The sequence below is a fragment of the Catharus ustulatus genome, chromosome 5, assembly GCF_009819885.2.
Source record: "Catharus ustulatus isolate bCatUst1 chromosome 5, bCatUst1.pri.v2, whole genome shotgun sequence".
Taxonomy (NCBI): domain Eukaryota; kingdom Metazoa; phylum Chordata; class Aves; order Passeriformes; family Turdidae; genus Catharus; species Catharus ustulatus.
The window spans coordinates 52,620,258-52,639,491 of NC_046225.1; the positions used below are offsets into that span (position 1 = coordinate 52,620,258).

At 40.4% G+C, this 19,234-nt stretch overlaps 2 protein-coding genes across 7 annotated transcripts in view; both read right to left on the minus strand.

Moving 5' to 3' along the window:
• Positions 1–12,397, minus strand: part of WDR19 (WD repeat domain 19) — a 42,583-nt gene extending 30,186 nt beyond the window's left edge. The window contains exons 1-12 of one of the 2 annotated variants that reach the window (XM_033060232.2): positions 12,344–12,397; positions 10,776–10,867; positions 10,626–10,691; positions 9,217–9,342; positions 5,975–6,090; positions 5,282–5,397; positions 4,869–4,949; positions 4,402–4,514; positions 2,992–3,165; positions 1,751–1,821; positions 387–559; positions 174–288 (exon numbers count right to left, since the gene is read on the minus strand). In XM_033060232.2, coding sequence (XP_032916123.1) covers positions 174–288; positions 387–559; positions 1,751–1,821; positions 2,992–3,165; positions 4,402–4,514; positions 4,869–4,949; positions 5,282–5,397; positions 5,975–6,090; positions 9,217–9,342; positions 10,626–10,691; positions 10,776–10,867; positions 12,344–12,349 — 1,249 coding nt within the window. In that variant the 5' untranslated portion in view covers positions 12,350–12,397. Of the gene's footprint in view, positions 1–173; positions 289–386; positions 560–1,750; positions 1,822–2,991; positions 3,166–4,401; positions 4,515–4,868; positions 4,950–5,281; positions 5,398–5,579; positions 6,091–9,216; positions 9,343–10,625; positions 10,692–10,775; positions 10,868–12,343 lie in introns of those variants that run through there. The other variant, XM_033060233.2, reaches the window with a different exon arrangement.
• A 237-nt stretch (positions 12,398–12,634) lies between these two features.
• The window catches only part of KLHL5 (kelch like family member 5), a 54,445-nt gene continuing 47,845 nt past the window's right edge, over positions 12,635–19,234 (minus strand). For all 5 annotated transcript variants that reach the window (XM_033059748.1, XM_033059747.1, XM_033059749.2 and 2 more), the window contains 2 exons: positions 16,836–17,007; positions 12,635–14,166 (listed from right to left, as the gene is read on the minus strand). In XM_033059748.1, coding sequence (XP_032915639.1) covers positions 14,110–14,166; positions 16,836–17,007 — 229 coding nt within the window. In that variant the 3' untranslated portion in view covers positions 12,635–14,109. The remainder of the gene's footprint in view (positions 14,167–16,835; positions 17,008–19,234) is intronic.

Consider the following 19,234-nt stretch of genomic DNA (forward strand, 5'->3'; position numbering starts at 1 on the left):
TTGCCATAACTGCTTCAGCCTACGAAAATTATTATCCTGTCCTAGCAGGACCATATGGCAATTCAAGATTTTATTGTACAATGTGGAATGTCCGGAACTGCTAAACACAAATACTGAATTAATAAAGTAAGATAGAGCTGCATTAGTTTTAAGAGAACTAAATTTATGCTTACTATTCTCTCCAAGTGCATAAAACCAAGCCCGATTGTTCATTCCTACAGCCAAATGATAAACACCAATAGCGACAAAACTGGGCTCTACTTCAACAGAGACTGTGACTGGCAGCTCCTGCAAGAAAACAAAACAAAATAATAAAATTTTCATCTCCTTTTAATGCTTACTTTAATTATATCTACATGAAGGTTAAAAGGAAGAGGTTATCATACACTTTCCACATGATTTGCTATGGTGACTTCAAGAAGAGAAGTGAGGTATGCAATCCGTGTACTGCAAGCGTCTCCAAGGATTGGAAGCTTTGTCAGGAAAACATGGAGGGATCCTTTTCGCGTAGATACTGCCAACAGCTGTCCATCATCTGTCCAAGCCATCTGATCTACACCTAAAATATTCACAAGTTTTTGTAAAAAAATACGGTCCTTTCTTTAACTACTGTAACCAACAAGCAATTATTTTGCTCTAAATTGTAAGAATTACTATCTAGAATATATGTACTAATGTACTCAAAGCTAATCAATTAATATAATACCAAGATCAATTAGAATCACTTAAATCAAATACATAATTTAATAATATAGCATTTTCCTGAGAGTGAAGACTTCACAGAATCAGAATGGCTGTTGTTGAGATGACCTTAAAGGCCATCAGATGCAACCCACCTTCCACTAGACCAGATTACAGATCTATTACAAAACTGATCAACACTCTTCCTCTTTTCAACACTGACAGTTCAGGCAGCATATTCAAAGTAATCCACAACACTGGAAGCAGCTGAGCAGAATTCAATCTTGTTCCCCTTACAGCCAAATCATTAAGTACTAAACACAGAACTTTGTGTTTGTTCCTCAGTGTCTGAAAATGCCATTAAAAAACAATACTCTAACTGATTAATACCAATATGCCAAGTGAGACAGGGAAGTGCTGTGCTTAAAATATCCCAAACTTCTCAAAAAGAAAAAAAATTTTAAAAAGAAAGGTTCTTAGAAATAAAAATGCTGGAGGTAACCAGCTACTTGACAATAACTGAAGCATTTCCAAACACTGCATGATGAGATAAGGGTGGAAACTCACTACTCAAGAAAATGGTTTTGTAACACTGTTCTGGAAGCCACAGGCATAAGTCCTGTCCAGGACAAAAGCAGATCAAGTATCAATGTTAGTATAAGACATGCTGAAAAGTACAATAAAACCAAAAAACCTCATGGAAAGAAGCAGAAACCAGTTAAGTGTATTACTGTAATGATCTGAATATGTTGTAATACAGATTCAAAACGACACAACACTAACTAATAAAATATTCTGAGAGCTGTACTTCTCTATACTTTGAATAGGTAAAATATGCTCCCATTTTGCTACAGGTCACCTAATAAATATAATAAATAAACAAGTTGGGAAAGCAGGAGTTTATGAAAAATTATGTATTTGCACAGTTTTTCCAACAGCAGTACCTTCACTTCATGAACAGAGACACTGTCAAAATTCCAGTTTACTTAATTTGCAAGTTAACATGGAGAGAAAGTTAACATGGAGAAAGTTAACATGGAGAAAGTTAACATGGAGAAAGTTAACATACCTTTGTTTTCATCATCCAAGTTTATTATGGCATACATTTCTCTCATATCTGTCAAATCATGGATTTTGATGCTAAAACAAAAATAAAGAATCAATCATTCCCACCCATTTAAATCTCAATCATCATTAACTGGAAGAAACCCAGTACAATCAAGATAGCCTAATAGAATAAAAAGTAGAAGAAAAATACAAAATGTCTTCAATTTCCTGAAAAAACAACATATTATTATCCATCACTGTAAACAGCAAATCACTGTATCACAGTACAAAAATATTTGCTCAGAGAACTAAAATTTGAGGAAAAGGAACAAATCCAATTTGAAAGAATTAAAGGTTGGGAAACAGACTGTTATTCCCTTTTGATCTGTTAGTTTTAGTCTTAAAAGACATTACTGATGGACACACAGGGCTTGAAACAGACATGCAAAAAATATTTTCAATCCTGCTGCATATAAAAGAGACAGAGTGAGAGTTTATTTATGCTGTCATGTCACTCAATGCAAGTTAAACCACTCCTTAAAGAAATAACCCTTACTGTACAGCAGCTCAAGTGCTTGAAGTTGCACCATGTTTTGCTCACAGTTATACCACTCTTGACGTGCAAGTGTCATAAATCAGCAGCTCGTCCTACACAGAGCTGAGGACAGAAAGAACAGTTTTGACTCCTACTATGACACGATTCCTCTTTTGCTGAAGAATTCAGATATCAGGGACTAGCAGATGAGGAGCTAAACAAGCTATTCTAGCAAAACACTTTGGAAAAACTCCAGTGTATTTAATTATTTATTTCTTTAGTTGCTCACACTTTTCAACTCTTGTGGAGACTGCAGGTAAGACATATTAACATCAGGTATCAGCATACCCAGTACAAATTTAAATTATTTTTCTCCTGTTGTTATGCAGATGTTTATGCTCAATCAATGAATCTCAGTAATGAAATTTGAACTTTTTTGTAGCTTAGCTACATAACAGAAAAGAATGAATAAAAAGGAATAATATATACTAAAGTTTATTTCTTCTTTGTTTACAATTAATTATATTAATTACAGTTGCAGAGATTTTTGCCAATAATAGCTTCTCCTAACTCTAGGCAGAGCAGCAGTTCCACAGAGCAATTCATCTTACCTTTTCTAAATTCACTTCTTAGGGATCCTTGAAGCCTTAGGAAGCATAGTGTGAATGCCCAGTAGCTCCAGCTCTGGGAGATGAATTCTATTCTCTATAAATAAAACCACCACTTACCAATTGTCTCCACATGATGCAGCTTTGTTTAATGACTGTGATATAGCAATGCTGCTTAGATTATCCTTATGATTATGAGCTTGAAAGACTTCTTGTCCTATTTCACGAATGTGTGTAGAAATGACTACAAAGCACCCATGTGAGAAACCAATCATAATATAGCCATCACCATACCTGTTACAAAAAAGCAATAATTTAGAAAAGAGACCTATTAATGCAATTTGCAAAAAGCATTATCTTTCAGACTGCTGGGGTACAGTCAATGCCTCCCAGTAACAGAAAAAAGAAACAAATTATGGGAATTTATATATATCGTGTTGAATCATAATATAAAATAGGTTAAGGGAAAACTTTCAAAGGTCCTTAAAGGACAGAAACACGTCCATGTCCAGATGCCTTGCAAGTCATCTTTATTCTCTCCTGTATTCTATAATGTCACTTTATTTTCAAGCTGCACACATGGCAGTGATGCCAGGAGTAAGATTTCTGGTATCTTCATTGAAAAAAGTATACCAGAAGATGGTAACTTTTGTTTCAAGGTTCTGGCATACGTTCTGGACCATCAAAGCCATGTCAAAACAATAATGTCAGTCACTAGGCCCTTAAGGGCACTGCAAACACAATAGAAGTACCAAAGCAACAAATTTGCGAATATCCTGTTTACATTTCAGTGTCAAGTAGAAATAATGAGTTTAAGGCATAAATAGTAAAAGCATGTAAAGATGAATTCAAACAATATCTCATTAGTTCAATTGCAAGAAAAATCACTGTAAGGGAAACAGTCCAGGTACACCTTGTTATACATGGTCATAAGCATATAACTTCAAGTTTTCTTAGAGTTGTAGTGTAAAGGGATATCAATTCCATGTTGACTGAACAGGCATTAAAGGACAAGCTGTAATGATTCAAAGATACAGAAATAGTACAGCTACTTTTTTGGTACAGATCTGAAATTTCTAGCTTATGTTTTCTTCATAGGAACATTCCCAATGGTACTGCACAATAAGAAGGTTACAAGAACTTTGCACAGCTTTGCAAACCAACACACTAGCTGAAGGACACAACTCTACCCCTAGCACTTTCATCAGTTACTCATCCAAACAGGAAACAACCCATAAATCCCTCAGTTTAATCTTGTCAAAACAGCAACACATTTTTATTTAAATCTGAGCATAGCACAGTGATTCTGTTGGAAGATACTGTTTTTATAGCTATTGAATCATAAAGTAGAACAGTTTAAAAATGTAGACTACCTTGTGTTCAGAAAAGAATTACTGAAAAGTCTACCATACAGGCAAGAAAAATCCAGTCTGAGCAAGGGACAGATAATTTTGTTTACAGCATTTATCAGAACTACTTGGAAAATACCCAGCTTCTTAATACTAGAATAATTAAGGAAGTTCTGCTCACCATTTGTAGCTCACAATACTGCCATAAGGTTGCTGAAATTTCAAATCAATTGGGTTATCAGGATCATTCAAATTAAAAAGGAAGAGAGTCTTCTTGCCAACCACTATACTTACCTGCCAATGAATGAAAAGAAAAATTAACATGACAAGAATGGCATAACTTTAAAGTAAGGCCCCATATCTTCACTAAAAGATGAGATTTAGGAATTTTGAATAATCCTTAAGAATCCCATGGATCTGAATTCTGAATCTTCCTCAACAGTAGAAGATATTTTCAGGACACTCTCCTGCATAAGCCAATGGTTCACAAATCTAAATACAAGATGAGCAGAACAGACAGCTCAAATTCAAGACTTCCTCCTACACAAGTCAGCTCCATTTCCTCAGAAGAATAGGTAGCAGGTCACATGGAGTTTAGCCTTTAGATTATTCCCTATTGAACTACAGTATTTTGTAGTGACTTCTTACTGTGCTTTCCCTGGTTGATACTCTTTCATCAGTCTTCATAACTGAGAACTGCATGTCACTGGGATCTGAGCTGACTGAGGTCTGCAAGAAAGAAGTGCAGATTGAGAAACCAACAGTTAATGTAGCCCATACTGATGATAAATAATTGTGTTATTTCTGCCATGTATAATTTTGCATAAGGATAGACAGGGAAAGTTGCTACTGCATTCAGTACCAAAATCAAGAAAATTATTGGAGAAAACATGACCTCAGTTTGGTCTTAATGACATGTTAGCATAAAATATATTCGAAAAAAAAAAGCTCCTTGAAAGCACCGGGATTCAAAAGGCACAAGCTCCCATAGGCCCCAACTTTCATGGGAACCAGAAGTATTAATGTACACCCTAAAATCAAATGTGCATTATAAATGTTACCTGTCTTATAGTATCCCCTTCCTGATTGCTTATAGTAATCATTTTGTCTTCACCACCTAAAGCAAGGAGGTTTTCAATACTCCAACAGCCACAAGTAATCCTCTTAGTGTGTTTACCTGAAAAAGAAAAAAATCTATACAACACAAATCAAACACAACCAGAAAAAAAAATCTGTGATGGAAATATACACTGTTCAGCAGATTGTCAGAATGTGAAATGACTTATCAGAGCAAGAGTCTTTTTATAAAATTGTGCTTTCAGATGGAAGTCTTTTGACTTTATATGAAATAGCACAGACCCTGTTCTTCCATTTCTTTGCATCACATTTCTGGGGATTGTGTTACATCCTCAGTCTTTATGCCCAGAGGTACCCTAAGCAAGTAAGAAAGAGTAACTTAGTAAATGAACAACCATACAGATCCTTTGCAAGAAAGGTAACACAAGTCCCCTATGAGTCAGTAAGGCAGTATTAGGCATTTGTGTGTATACATATATATATAGATAGATATAGATATATGTATAACTTAATATACTCTAAAAACACTGTGCTGAGTACACCACAATAGAAGGTGAAAGTTGAGTATGACCACATTTTTTACCTGCATGTTCATACAGAGAACTGGAAAGGAAACTATGTATATTAGCAAAATTCCACTTTCACATGTGCCAGAGTAGTTTCAAGCCAGCCCATACCAAGAACAGAAATCTTGCGAGAAGTCTGATGGTTATATATGAGTAGATTTCCCTTTGTTGTTCCAACAGCAAGTAAAGTTCCAACTCGAGACCATAACAAGAAAGACATTGCATCCCTAAAACAAAGAAAAAATTTACTTTGTATAGTAGAGATTCCTTTCATGTGTTCACATATTAGAACATTTTGCATAATAAATTTTGCATTTGTCCTCTACTTAGTCATACAGACAAAGGAGAACTTTTAAATTAAGCAAATGTTCTCCACCAATATCAGAATTATGTAAGTATGCAGAAGATTGTAAAACTAATAAAAAATTGTATGAAATAATGTAACATGAAATTACAAATGAAAATGGGCCTGCAAACATCAAGAGTCTTTGATGGAAACACTGGCAATTTTCCAGTCACTTACTGTATATTTTTTATAGTTCAATAATCCTATGCACTTAGCCAACTCAAAAGTGAGTACATCTGGTTCTAGCCAATGTAATAAAGACATTAGAAAGATCTATTTTAACTTGAAATTTCAGATAGAGCAAGGCCTATTTTTATGTATATTTAAGGCTATATAGATACTATACATCATTTTAAAAAACAAAGAGCCTCTTAAGCAAAAAAAAAAATTTAAACCAGGATTTTCTAATTAGTGCAGTCCCATCTTTTTAAGTTTCACTGCAAGCATGCAATAGAAATTTGAAAAAAATTTGAAATATTGACATATGAAAGGACGTTAAAGACATTTGATTTGCACATAAGGGTACTTTTCTAATTTTAGAAAAGGAAGGATATCAGAAAAGCCTCATCATCACACTGTTTATGTCTTGGTGCTTATTCTGCTTAAGCAATAACACTGTGACAAAAGAAACAATTAGGGACATACATTGATATACAATGTTCTAGCAAGACTGCCTCCAGTATCAGACAGAAAGATCACGAAGGAACTGCAATTAACTGCAGATTCCATTCTGTTAAGTACAGTAATTTCACGACTATAAGGCGCACCCTTTTGACTAAAATTTTCCCTGGAACCCGGAAGTGCGCCTTATAGTCCGGTGCGCCTTATCTGATGGACAAAGTTCAAAAAAATTGCCTACCCGGAAGTGCGAGCTGCGAGCCACGGGGGGAGCCGGCAGGGCCATGGCTGCCAGGTGGAGGTGGGGCGGAGCAGGGGCGGGCACGCCCCGGCCACGTGCAGGCGGAGCCGCCCCTCCAGAGGCACCCACCGGCCCCGTGCAGGCGGAGCCGCCCCTACACAGGCACGCCCCGGCCCCGTGCAGGCGGAGCCGTCCCTCCAGAGGCATCCCCCAGCCCCGTGCAAGCGGGACGGCCCCTCTAGAGGCACCCCCCGGCCCCGTGGAGGCGGAGCCGCCCCTCCACAGGCACCCACCGGCCCCATGGAGGCGGAGCCATCCCTCCAGAGGCACGCCCGGGCCCCGTGGAGGCGGAGCCGCCCCTACACAGGCACGCCCCGGCCCCGTGCAAGCGGGACGGCCCGTCCAGAGGCACCCCCCGGCCCCGTGGAGGCGGAGTCGCCCCTCCACAGGCACCCCCTGGCCCCGTGGAGGCGGCACGGCCCCTACAGAGGCACGCCCGGGCCTCGTGGAGGCAGAGCCGCCCCTCCACAGGCACCCACCGGCCCCGTGGAGGTGGAGCCGCCCCTCCACAGGCACCCACCGGCCCCATGGAGGCGGAGCCATCCCTCCAGAGGCACGCCCGGGCCCCGTGGAGGCGGAGCTGCCCCTACACAGGCACGCCCTGGCCCCGTGCAGGCGGAGCCGCCCCTACACAGGCACGCCCCGGCCCCGTGGAGGCGGAGCCGCCCCTACACAGGCACGCCCCGGCCCCGTGCAGGCGGAGCCGTCCCTCCAGAGGCACGCCCGGGCCTCGTGGAGGCAGAGCCGCCCCTCCACAGGCACCCTCCAGCCCCGTGGAGGCGGAGCCGCCTCTCCACAGGCACCCACCGGACCCGTGGAGGCAGCACGGAGGGGCGGCGGCCATAGCCCGGCCCCGGAGAGGCAGCACGGAGAGGTGGCGGCCATAGCCCAGCCCCGGAGAGGCAGCACGGAGGGGTGGTGGCCATAGCCCGGCCCCGGAGAGGCAGCACGGAGGGGTGGCGGCCATGCCCCGGCCCTGCCGGATGCAGGCGGGCCTGGGGCCCCGCAGCACCGCCCCTCCAGGTACAGGCGGGCCCGGGGGCCAATGACTGCCGGGTTGAGGCGGGGCCTCGGCCAGCAACCGCGCGGAGGGAGCTGGGGGCGGAGCCTCGCTGCAAAAAAAAAGTGCGCCTTATAGTCCGGTGCGCCTTATCTGATCTACAAAGTTGCGAATTTTGCCAACTCCCGGCGGGTGCGCCTTATAGTCCGGTGCGCCTTATGGTCGTGAAATTACTGTACCTTCTATGCTATTTTTTTGCTTGCATACAGGCAGGTTACTCTTCTCCCCATAGTATTTGTTCACACATGAAAATAGTACAACACGGTCTGTTCATTCCCACAATATAATATGTGTATAACATGCATCTTAACAAACATATGACAGAGTTTTTTTCCACTCTCTCTCTTACAGGAAGAATGTTTATGTAGCATGCAAGAGTTTAGCGGAATAGACTCAAAGAAGCCAAAAGTTTAATTGTTAAACCAAGCTTATCTATTAACCCAAGGCTTGATGGTTTGCAGACCCCAGAAGAGTCAGAATTCAGAAAGGTAAGGCTTTGAACCAAATTCAGAAAGGTAAGGCTTTGAACCTTAGATATCTCCTTTCATCCTACACTAGCCTACTTTATGAATAGCATTTTAGCCCCGATTAATCTAAGGGGGAAAAAATCTTAGCACCACTGATATCACTTCCCTTACTTTTTAGCTCCCTTTAGCTGATGTGAAAGACTTAGGAGAAAGAGTACCAAGTGCAGATACACAAAAAATTCACCCATCCTTGTTGCTACCACGAAGTCAAAACATTGAAGAGAAGCTCTCTAGAGACTATGGCACTGCTGACACTCAAAAAATAAACAAACATCCTGTAACCCCAAAATTCCCATCCACAATGAACACTTCAAAACCAGCAAATAATATAAAAAATAATTTAGCAATGAACTAATTAAAAAATAATTTAGCATATGAGTTTAATGAGTACATACTTTATGATGACTCAAATAAAAAGATGATCTTGAAATACAGCCTCCACATCAACAAGTCACAGTGGTCCAAGTCCATAAACACACATGTTGAAAAAAAATTTCTTACCTCATGCCACTGTCTACTTGGCTTGTTTTGTTTGTGATTGCATCCCATAGAAATATGGTGCTAGATTTGTCTGTGATTATTGCTAAAGTATCTCCATCCTTATCCCAGTCCATAGCAACACAGTTACTGAAGAAAAGAAAAAAAAATCACTCAGAATGTTAAAATGTGTTTGTAAGAGTACAGAAACAGCCAGAACTATGGAACAGAGTACCTGTTTTTTCTTTCCTCTCCCCTGCAAACCTATGAGAGATTGCAGATTTATCTGTAAACTAGTTTTAGAGCAACTCCACTTTTACTCAAATCCCATTGATGACAGGCTGAGAGTAAGGTCATAAAAGACACTGCTACCTATGTTCTAGTACTTGAAATACTGTCACCTTGATTTTCAAGAGACAGTGAAAGTCCTCTGTGAGGTTCTGCATTGTTAGAGGCTTTCAGAGTTGGGATTTTTTTACTGATAATATACTTCTGATTCCACACAGCTTTCCTCACTTCAGACAGTTTCCCAGAGAGAATGTGCATTTATCATATATTGTGCAAAACACCACACAGAAAGACCTGGGCCATGGATATTACCAACCAAAAGATACTGACACACTATGACTGACACCTAACCCAAACAGCAAGATGTGATGGTCAGTGAATACAAGTGAATCTGGTAAAAACAACGAGAATTGCATCTCTTGGTTTGGTGCAAGGTGGCAACTACCATGAACTGCAAAAACTGGATTTCTAGACTTCTTGAGGGGCTAAGTGATGCTGGCTCATATTTACCAATAACACAGGGCTATGTAAGAGATGATTTGGAAATTAAAGTTATACTCTTGACTAGAGGTTTCAGCCTTAAAAACCATGGGAGTTTTGCCTTGACTAAGGGGTTTATCTTAATCAAAATAAAAAATTTCCATGATGACTAAGAACAGATAAAGTGCTAAGAAGAGATGAGCAATACACAAGTGAAACCACATGAGGTATTAATGGTGCCCAATAAGTGTATTTATTGAGCAAACAAATATGATGACCCAACCTCACACCATTTTTCCCTAGGGAGGTTTCCCCTGGCTCACATGCAGCCTGTTCCTACGGTCTGGCTGCCTTGTAAGAAGTTTAATATTATCTTCCAAAGTACACAACTTTTAAAATTTAATCTGAAAAAAATCCAGTTTGTAAACTCCCATATCACTCTCTGATGTGAACCAAAGTGTGATAAGCTGGAAACAAAAAGATTCACTTCAGAAGTATCATCTTGACATAAAGCAACAATGCCAATGTGTACATTTATGCCACGGATGTAAACAGAAGCACTAAACCAAAGCAGAGTCTTTTCTGACATTATCTAAATATCTCACCAGAAGAGCATTTTTAAAGAAAAGAACAAAAATATATTTTAAACCTATCTTAGTACCTACCCTGGCAGACTGATTTCATTTCTCTTCTGACCATGACGATCAAAAATTTTCACAGAACGATCACCTCTAAAAAAGATTAATATATAGAATAATTCCCTTTCTTTATCAATAATTTTGATGGACAAATGCAATAAATAGTTGCAGTCTTACCCTGTTACAGCAAGAAAATTTCCTAAAGTTTTCTGCCAAGCAAACTGCACAGATGAACCAGACCAAGATTTTTCATACAGACTGAATACTTGCTGGGGACAAAAAAAAAAAAAAAAAAAAAGGAAATTATACATTATACTACAACTTCCTAGCAACTGAATACTGTGGAGGTAGAAAACCCCCCCAATCAAAACACAACTTCTGTGTGATTCCAATGCACCAAAGTACAAAATCCCACATAAGAGTTCTTTCAATTTGAGTGGAAAAAATTGAAGTTTCTGCTGCTGGGTGTCTGCACAGAGAACTGCGACTCTATAAAACTATTATTTTTGCCTCTTAGCAACATGAATAAAAAATTGCATGAGACTATCCCCTTCTAGTTCAAAAACCTCAATGTTAATACTGCTCTAAATTTAACGGAAAAGTCTGGGATCAGAAAGCATCCTTAGTTTGTAAAACACAGAAGGCTGTACATTCACTCTTTTAGAGATGTAACCTTTTTGTTACTCTGAATTGCCAGGTCTTAAAAGCCAAGATCTCAAAGTAACACACTATAGATTTCCAACAGAGAAAATTCCTCAACTTTTCCTGTCCTGTTCCTTCCCACCACCCACAGACGTTCTTGTGTAACTTCAGTGTGAGATAAAGCCCACAAGTTTGTTTTAAAGCATGCTTTCGTTACTTATATCCCTACTTGTCATAAGATAAACGCTAACACCTGCCATTCACCAAATGCCTGTCAGGCTTGCTCATGTCTGCCACAAGTTCTTATCTTCTTTTGGGTCAATGTAAACTGAAGCATTCTTCACATTGAATCTGCATTCTGCTCACAAGAACAGCAAAACCACCACCACCACATGCCACACAAATGACATCTGACAATGACGTCTGATTTTGAAAAATAATTTAATAAAATCTTAGTCCAGAGGAGGGTCACCAAGATGATTTAAGGGATGAAGCACCTCTCCATCTATGAGGAAAGGCTGAGAGAACTGGGATTACTCAGCGTGGAGAAACAAGGCTTTGGCGTGACCTAACCGTGGGCTTTCAGTACTTCAGGAAAGCTACAAGATGGACAGAGAGGGACTATTACAAGGGCATGCAGCCACAGAAGGAGGGGGAATAGCTTCAAACTGAGACAGTGAGTTGAGATTAATAAGAGGTATTTGCTGTGACGGTGCAGAGACATTAGAACAGGTTTCCCGTAGAAGTTGTGGACTCCTCATCCGTGGAAGCGTACAAGGCCAGGCTGGAGGGAGCCCTGAGCCACTCGGGCTCAGGGAAGACGCGGAACACGTCCCTGCCCATCGCAGAGGAGTTGCAACTAGATAAGCTTTAAGCTCCCTGCTACACGAAATCTCTCCATGAGAAAGTAAACAAACACGGGAGTGCAAGCAAGCACACCAGGCCCCCTGCCGCTTGCTGAGGGCCCTTCCCGCCGCGCCTCCCTCCCCTGCACAGGCCGCAAGAGCCGCCGCCCCCTCGCCCCGCAGGCCGGGACCGGGACCGGGACCGGGGCCGGGGCCGGGACCCGCACCCCCGCCCGCCCCGCGGCCGCCCAGACCCACCTTCATCGCGGCCACCGCGGGCTGCCAGCGCCGCACCGCGCATGCGCCGCCCGCCCACGGCGCCGCGGTTACCGCGGAGACGGAGCGGGCCGGGGCGGGCAGAGAGAGAGAGAGAGAGAGAGAGACGGCCCCGGCCCCGGCCGGAGGAGCAATGCGTGAGGCGCTCTGCCTTAGGCCGCGGCCCTCGGAGCGCGCCACGGGCGGTCCTCTCGGGAAAAGGAGGGTTTTTAGACCGCAGGCACGCAGAACGAGCTTTAAGCGAGGAAATAAAGGCACACACCCGCCAGCAAAGCCTCTTGAGATCAGCTGTATTCCAACTGCAAAGCTTCATCACAAAATGTCACCGATTTCTTTTAAAACAATAAATAGTTCGCCAAGAGCGTTAAAACATATGTTTAAAATTACAAATGTACAAGGACTTTGGGTATCGGGCACTTCAAACTTTAAAAAAAAACCAAACAAACCAAAACAAACCCAAAACATTCAATGAGTTCACATCTTTCCGTTTTTCAGGCGCGGTGCTGTTCGGAGAACATAAGGGACAAGGCACGTAAAAGCAAATACAAAAAGGCTTCTCCCGAGAACATTAAGACCGTTCAAAGCATTTCGGTGTAACAGCAGAGGGCTCGAGAAAGGCAAATTATAAAGTATCTGAAAAAACTGGGTAACTGTTAAATAAAGTAACTAGTTACAGTCCTGCGAGGCACACCTCACTCTCCTACAAGATGCTGAACATGCTTAAATGGTGGCAGCTGAGCATCTGGCAGGATTGGACCCTTTACATTTTTAAATAACCTTATACAGAAAAGACAAACAATTTCTTCATCTTATAAAATTATACTTCTCATAGTAGTGCAAAGCCTCATTTAAAAAATGTAATTAGTCTAGATGTAATGGAATGCTTCAAAAATTCCAAAGTGCAAATATTAAACTTAAATTGGTTAATTGTTAATCACACTTTAGAATTCTTCCAATAACTCATACAAATAGCAAAGTAAATACAAGAAGAACCAAAGCAGAGAAAAAAGTATGATGTTCTGCATCTTGCATAACAACTTTGAAAATGCAAAAAGTACACTGGATGTCAAAAATATATGTCAGAAATTATTAAATAGCAGGTTTCTGTTAGCATAAGACAATATTTAAAATAAGGCTTTGGTTAAATAAAAAGTTTGCTTAACTAGGAATGATGATAAAAAGTGCAAAAGATTCACCAAATACACAACTTCATTTCCAAGGCAGGCATTACACCTACCATTTACAATGGTTTGCATTGGTTTCTTAACCTGCCTTGTAGTCACTCACACACCTATTTGCATTTATTGCAGGTAAATTAAATCTATGGGTTCCAATTCTATAACTTGTTTCACCCAGAGACAGGCCCAATTATATCAAAATGTATCAATTTATAGCATCATTGCTCTGCATTTGGGAACATCAAGGCCCTGGAACCATAACATTTGATTATCATAGTGAGTTCACTCATTTTCTTAGTGCTTCCTAAACAGAAGTCCTCTGCTGCCAACTGGCAGGTTGCAGCTGGCTTTCATACAAGCAGAATTCTTGTAACATATACATAACAAAGGTAAGTTTTTAAAAAGTGCTTAATATTGGTCCATAAGAACATCATGTCAGCTTCAGACCAAACACTTTGCTGTGGTAGATATCCTGCATTTGGTGTTTACTGGTGCACTTGTAGTTTGCTTGAGGAAAAAGTAATCCTCTGAGTCTACACAAGAGAATGTCACCTCCCCAGAGAAAACAATTCAGAGTTTTACAGTCACAACACATGCTCCAGCTCTTCCTAAGCACAGTGGCGCAACCTGCAAACAAACAAACAAACAAGCGATCAGTGACATAAATGCAGTCGGTTTAAGGACAGTAATTTCACGACCATAAGGCGCACTGGACTATAAGGTGCACCCCCCGGGAGTCGGCAAAATTCGCAACTTTGTAGATCAGATAAGGCACACCGGACTATAAGGTGCACTTTTTTTTTTGCAGCGAGGCTCCGCCCCCAACTCACCCCGTGCGGTTGCTGGCCGAGGCCCCGCCTCAACCCGGCAGCCATTGGCCCCTGGGCCTGCCTCCACCCGGCAGGGGTGGTGCCGCGAGCCACTGGGCCCCCCTGGAACCGGCAGTCATGGGTCCCCGGGACTGCCTGGACCTGGGAAGGGGGTGCCGCGGGCCCCCTAGCCCGCATTCACCCAGCAGCCATGGGCTCCTGGGACTGCCTGGACCCAAGAGGGGCGGTGCCGCAGGCCGCCTGGCCCGCCTCCACCTGGTAGGGGTGGTGCTGCGGGCCTCCGGGCCCGCCCCCAGCCGGCTGCCGTGGCACTTCCGGCTCCCCCCACGGCTCACAGCTCACACTTCCGGTTTGGCAAATTTCGCAACTTTGTTCAACAGATAAGGCGCACCGGACTATAAGGCGCACTTCTGGGTTCGAGGGAAAATTTTAGTCAAAAGGGTGCGCCTTATAGTCATGAAATTACTGTAATTTTCCACCCTAATTATATGGCTTCAGCAGAATGACAATATCACCCATGCTCCGTTTACATGACTTACCAATTGGTCTAAAATTGGATACAAACACAAAGAAAAGGTAAAAATATTTTATGGAACAAAGTGAAGCGCTCTGAAAACAACAGCAAGCCCTAAGGACATCAAGCAATTCTTATTGATAATTTCAATTATTCAATATTACAGGAAAAAAAGAAACCTTTGTAATGGTACAAACTGGATACCTGAGCTAGACAGTCAGACAACTGAGTACAGGGTGGTAAAATAGTGCATTTCTCAGAAACAGAAAATGCCAAAAATTATAGGGGCAACCTCTCCTTTTTATTTGATTGTTTGATAAAATCCTGTTAAAAGTTCTTGAAATCAGAATAAATTATTCTTTAATTGCAAACAGAATTTACTTCTGGCAAGACTATTCTGCTGAGATTTTGCTGGACTTGAACAGGGGGCAGTAGTTTCTAACACTTCCCTTTGCTTCTCCTTTTAACCTTCACAGTATTGCAGTGTATGTGAATAGCACATCAAGTGGTACAGAGACTATCCTGGAAACAAAAAGGGCTGTTTATGCCAACTCCCCTACCTCTTCCCCAGGAATAACAGACTTTTACAGAACTGTCTGTGGCTCTGACAACATTCACCTGAGAAAATTCCACTGCCTTCTCCTGAATTGTGTGAAGATGAAGAGGTGGCAGACTGCTGACATAGCAAGAGAGAAGGAAGGTACACAAGTATTTCAAATTCCTTTGGGAAGGGTTTGAAACTATCCTATGTACTGGGATCATAGCATTCAGTGAGATATAGAGGGTCAAGTCTAAGGATACAAAGGTACCTATAGATGGTCACCACCTAGACATGTGAGATTCATTTAGATGCAATGATGAGAAGCAGTTTCTCTCCTCTGGTGAGCAGCAGCTTCTGTCATCTGGTACACATTTTTTTTTCTTTAGCAGGACTATCACTGCCATATGTTATCATTACCAGTACCAGTGAATGCCCCAAGCTCTGATGATCCTCCTTATGACTTGTGTTTTACAAGTTTACAGCAGTATGAAATGGAGGAAAATGGACAGCTGAGTTTTTTTCTGTTTCAGGGATTTTTATAAGCAGCAGTTTAGTTCTCTTTTTGAATTAAGAATTTGGGGCTATTACCAGAATAATATTCAGGTGGTTCAGAATTCAGTTGCCTAAATACTGATGTCTGGTTTATTACAGATGAGTTTGGATATTCATCATGGTCTACACCTGGACTCCAGGAGGGCCTTGGTGTCCCATAGATTCTGTGCTGTGTCTGCCAACATTTTGTGGATGTTGATGCTTTAGGGTATCTCAAATGGCATTAGATACCAAAGGACAGTCAGGTCAGGATGTCCTTGTGTGTGCTCTTCCTACAGAGAGACACATTCCTGGAGCTATATAAGAGTAACCAAGCTCTGAACTAACAGTAATGGTTTCTGAGCATGAACTCATGAACTGAAGAATTGTTTTTATTTTAAAACTGCAAAAAGAGAAATGGGTAAAGGCTTTCTGAAACCTGCATACACTGTACATAACATTCTCCTCAGGAAGGGATTATTTATGAAAAAATGACAAAACCTTGACAAAATCAATGTTGAGAGACACATTAGAGCTAAAACAAATCTACATTTATCCTTAATCTTCAGAACAAGAAGTCATGTAAACAGAATCCTCTAAGACAGTTTGGGGAATACGGCAATACATTTTATTAGAAGTAGCTGAAATTGTCAAATAGCTATACTCCTGCAATAGAAAGGACAACAGTTTATTAGAAATTAACAACTGTCTGTTCAAGATAAGTCATCTCAAGATGGTACACAAAGGGAAAAAAGAGACTCACAACAGACTAGTAAGAAAGTGCTTTTTAGAGAAGGAATATTTCAATTCTCCTTGCAAAAGGAGGCACATTTGAAATAACAATATTAATAGTAATGTATGGTCTGATTAGAAACTATACCTGTGTCCATTCATTTGTCTGGGGATCATAAGACTCCACAGTATTAAGATATGTTTGACCATCATATCCTCCAACAGCATACAACTTGTCACCAAGAAGACACACTCCCACTGCATCTCTGCTAATGCTCATAGAGGCCACTGCAGTCCACATATCTGTTTTGGGATCATACCTAAAAGATAATTTGTGTTATGCTCTAAAACTGTTACCAAAAATCCAACAACAACAACAAAAAAATGAATTGATGCTGTCAAGGTAGTAGAAAACAGGACAGTAGAGATCTGGGTGTTAATTTCAAAGGACTTTCCCCCCTCTATTCCCCTCCTTTTGAAACTGTTTCTTTAGTCATCTGGTAGCAATAGTCCCTACTAGCCAAACATCTACTTGCTGCTGCTTTTCAAAGAGTCATACAGCCATATACAGCTGCTCTTACTACATATTGTATGTCTAAAGATACATGCCACAAACAGTTCTGCTGCTTTAAGTACTGTATGTCAAAGCACAGGCTGGTAAAATTTGGTTTTGTACTACAATTACCATTACTAAGATTACCAGTTTCAAAAATATGACCCCCTAAAGTGCTTTGAGAAAATTATATTGGAAATGCAAAACCCTTAAGACAATTCACAACACTTCTGAAATCAGAAGTATCAGCACAGTAAACAGCAGATGGTTTAATGAAAAATTTGTGTGGTTCTAGAATATTATCAACATTCTTTAAAAGTCAAATTGAGAGACTCCATGCTATGCTTATGGCAAGGAATATATTTTTATCTGACTGAAAGAGACAATGTTTTTTAAGACTGCATATCCTTACAGCAGAACTAATGCAATTACAGAGCTCTGAAGGGCTCTAAAAAACTGTACAAAGAAAATAACTATTTGGCTAAGATCATACTTGGTAAAAACAAGTTGAAAGACACTAGTCCTAATTTTTTGCATAGATACAAAGTGCTCTAACAATTTTATTTGCCATCCTGTAGTCAAAGTATTACACAAATGCGTGCAAGAATAACTGTAAAATGAAAACACTACCTGAAGCACATATGCAAATAGAAGAGGGTGATTACTAAGCTACATGTAGAAATTACTTTTCCAATTATTTTATAATTTATAAGCAATTGGATTTATCTGGGAATAACAACTTCTGTTGCAAAATATAATTCAGAAGCTTAGTGTGGTTATAAAAGCCTGATTTTAAAAATTAATATTTCTTAATTCTTTAATTTTTTTAAGGAACTAGTTCTGTGAATTTGATGGTCTTCAATTTCAACTCACTTAGAGACCAAGGACAAAATGCATTACAAGATAATCCCCATTTATTAAAGTAATGAGTTCTGTAGCTTTGTTTCAGAGAATACTGATGTAGAAAAATACAAAGACTTACTCCTTCTCTTGGGTTTCTGATTATTTGTATTGCCCTAAAAATTTGGTATTTGCTGAGAAGTAGCATACTATCTGCAAACCTTTCTAGTGTCTTTCCAGTGCAACTTCTACATGTTAAGGGCTATGGCACTGTATTATCAAGTCTACTAGGACTCTGAAAGTTTGAAAACTATAGCTCTCTTGTGGTGGATTTTTGTGGGGTGTTTTTTTTTGGTTTGTTTTTGGTTTTTTGGGTTTTTTTGTTTTGTTTTGTGTGGGGTTTTTTTGTTTGTTTGGAGTTTTTGGAGGATTAAGGGTAAAATACATGTCTTGGTATGAATAAATCTAGTAAAAAAAAGAATATGGGCAATGAAGACTTACTGTAAATGTTGGAAGGTAACAGGAAAGAAGTTTTACAGCTGGTGGTGGGGGAACAGGGAGAGAATTAAAGCATAGTTCAGAAATACCTGAAGTGCCAATGAAGTTTTAATACAGTGAATTATGAAGTATTTGCTATATTTTAAAATTTTTTAATGGATCACATATACTCTTCAATACGTGATACAGTCACACTTTACAGAAAGATATACCAACCTAGGAATGACAGATTTATATGCCAGTTTCCCAGTGTCATTAGGGGATACAAGAAATAATTTGGTATATCAAGATCCACAAAACCTTACAGTTAACTCATTTGAAAGTTGTTATATGAATAGGTTTAGACTTCTTGTGTGAAAGAAGATCTGCTCCCTTTTTAAAAGCATTCAATTCCCAGTTGCTTCAGTTACCAATCACAGTTCATTCAATGAGATTATTAAAATAATCTAGATTAATTTCATTAAGAAGAATTTGCTTTAAATAATCTGTCCTGGTAACATTTTGAATCATAGTATGACTACACAGCATAATTTTAGATGTTTATGCTAAAAATAACACACCTTTTTTATTGAGTTTCTACTAACAGCTCTTTCCATAAATCACTTGATAGACTAGCACTATTAGAATCCCACAGCAGGATATGCCTCCATCAGGAT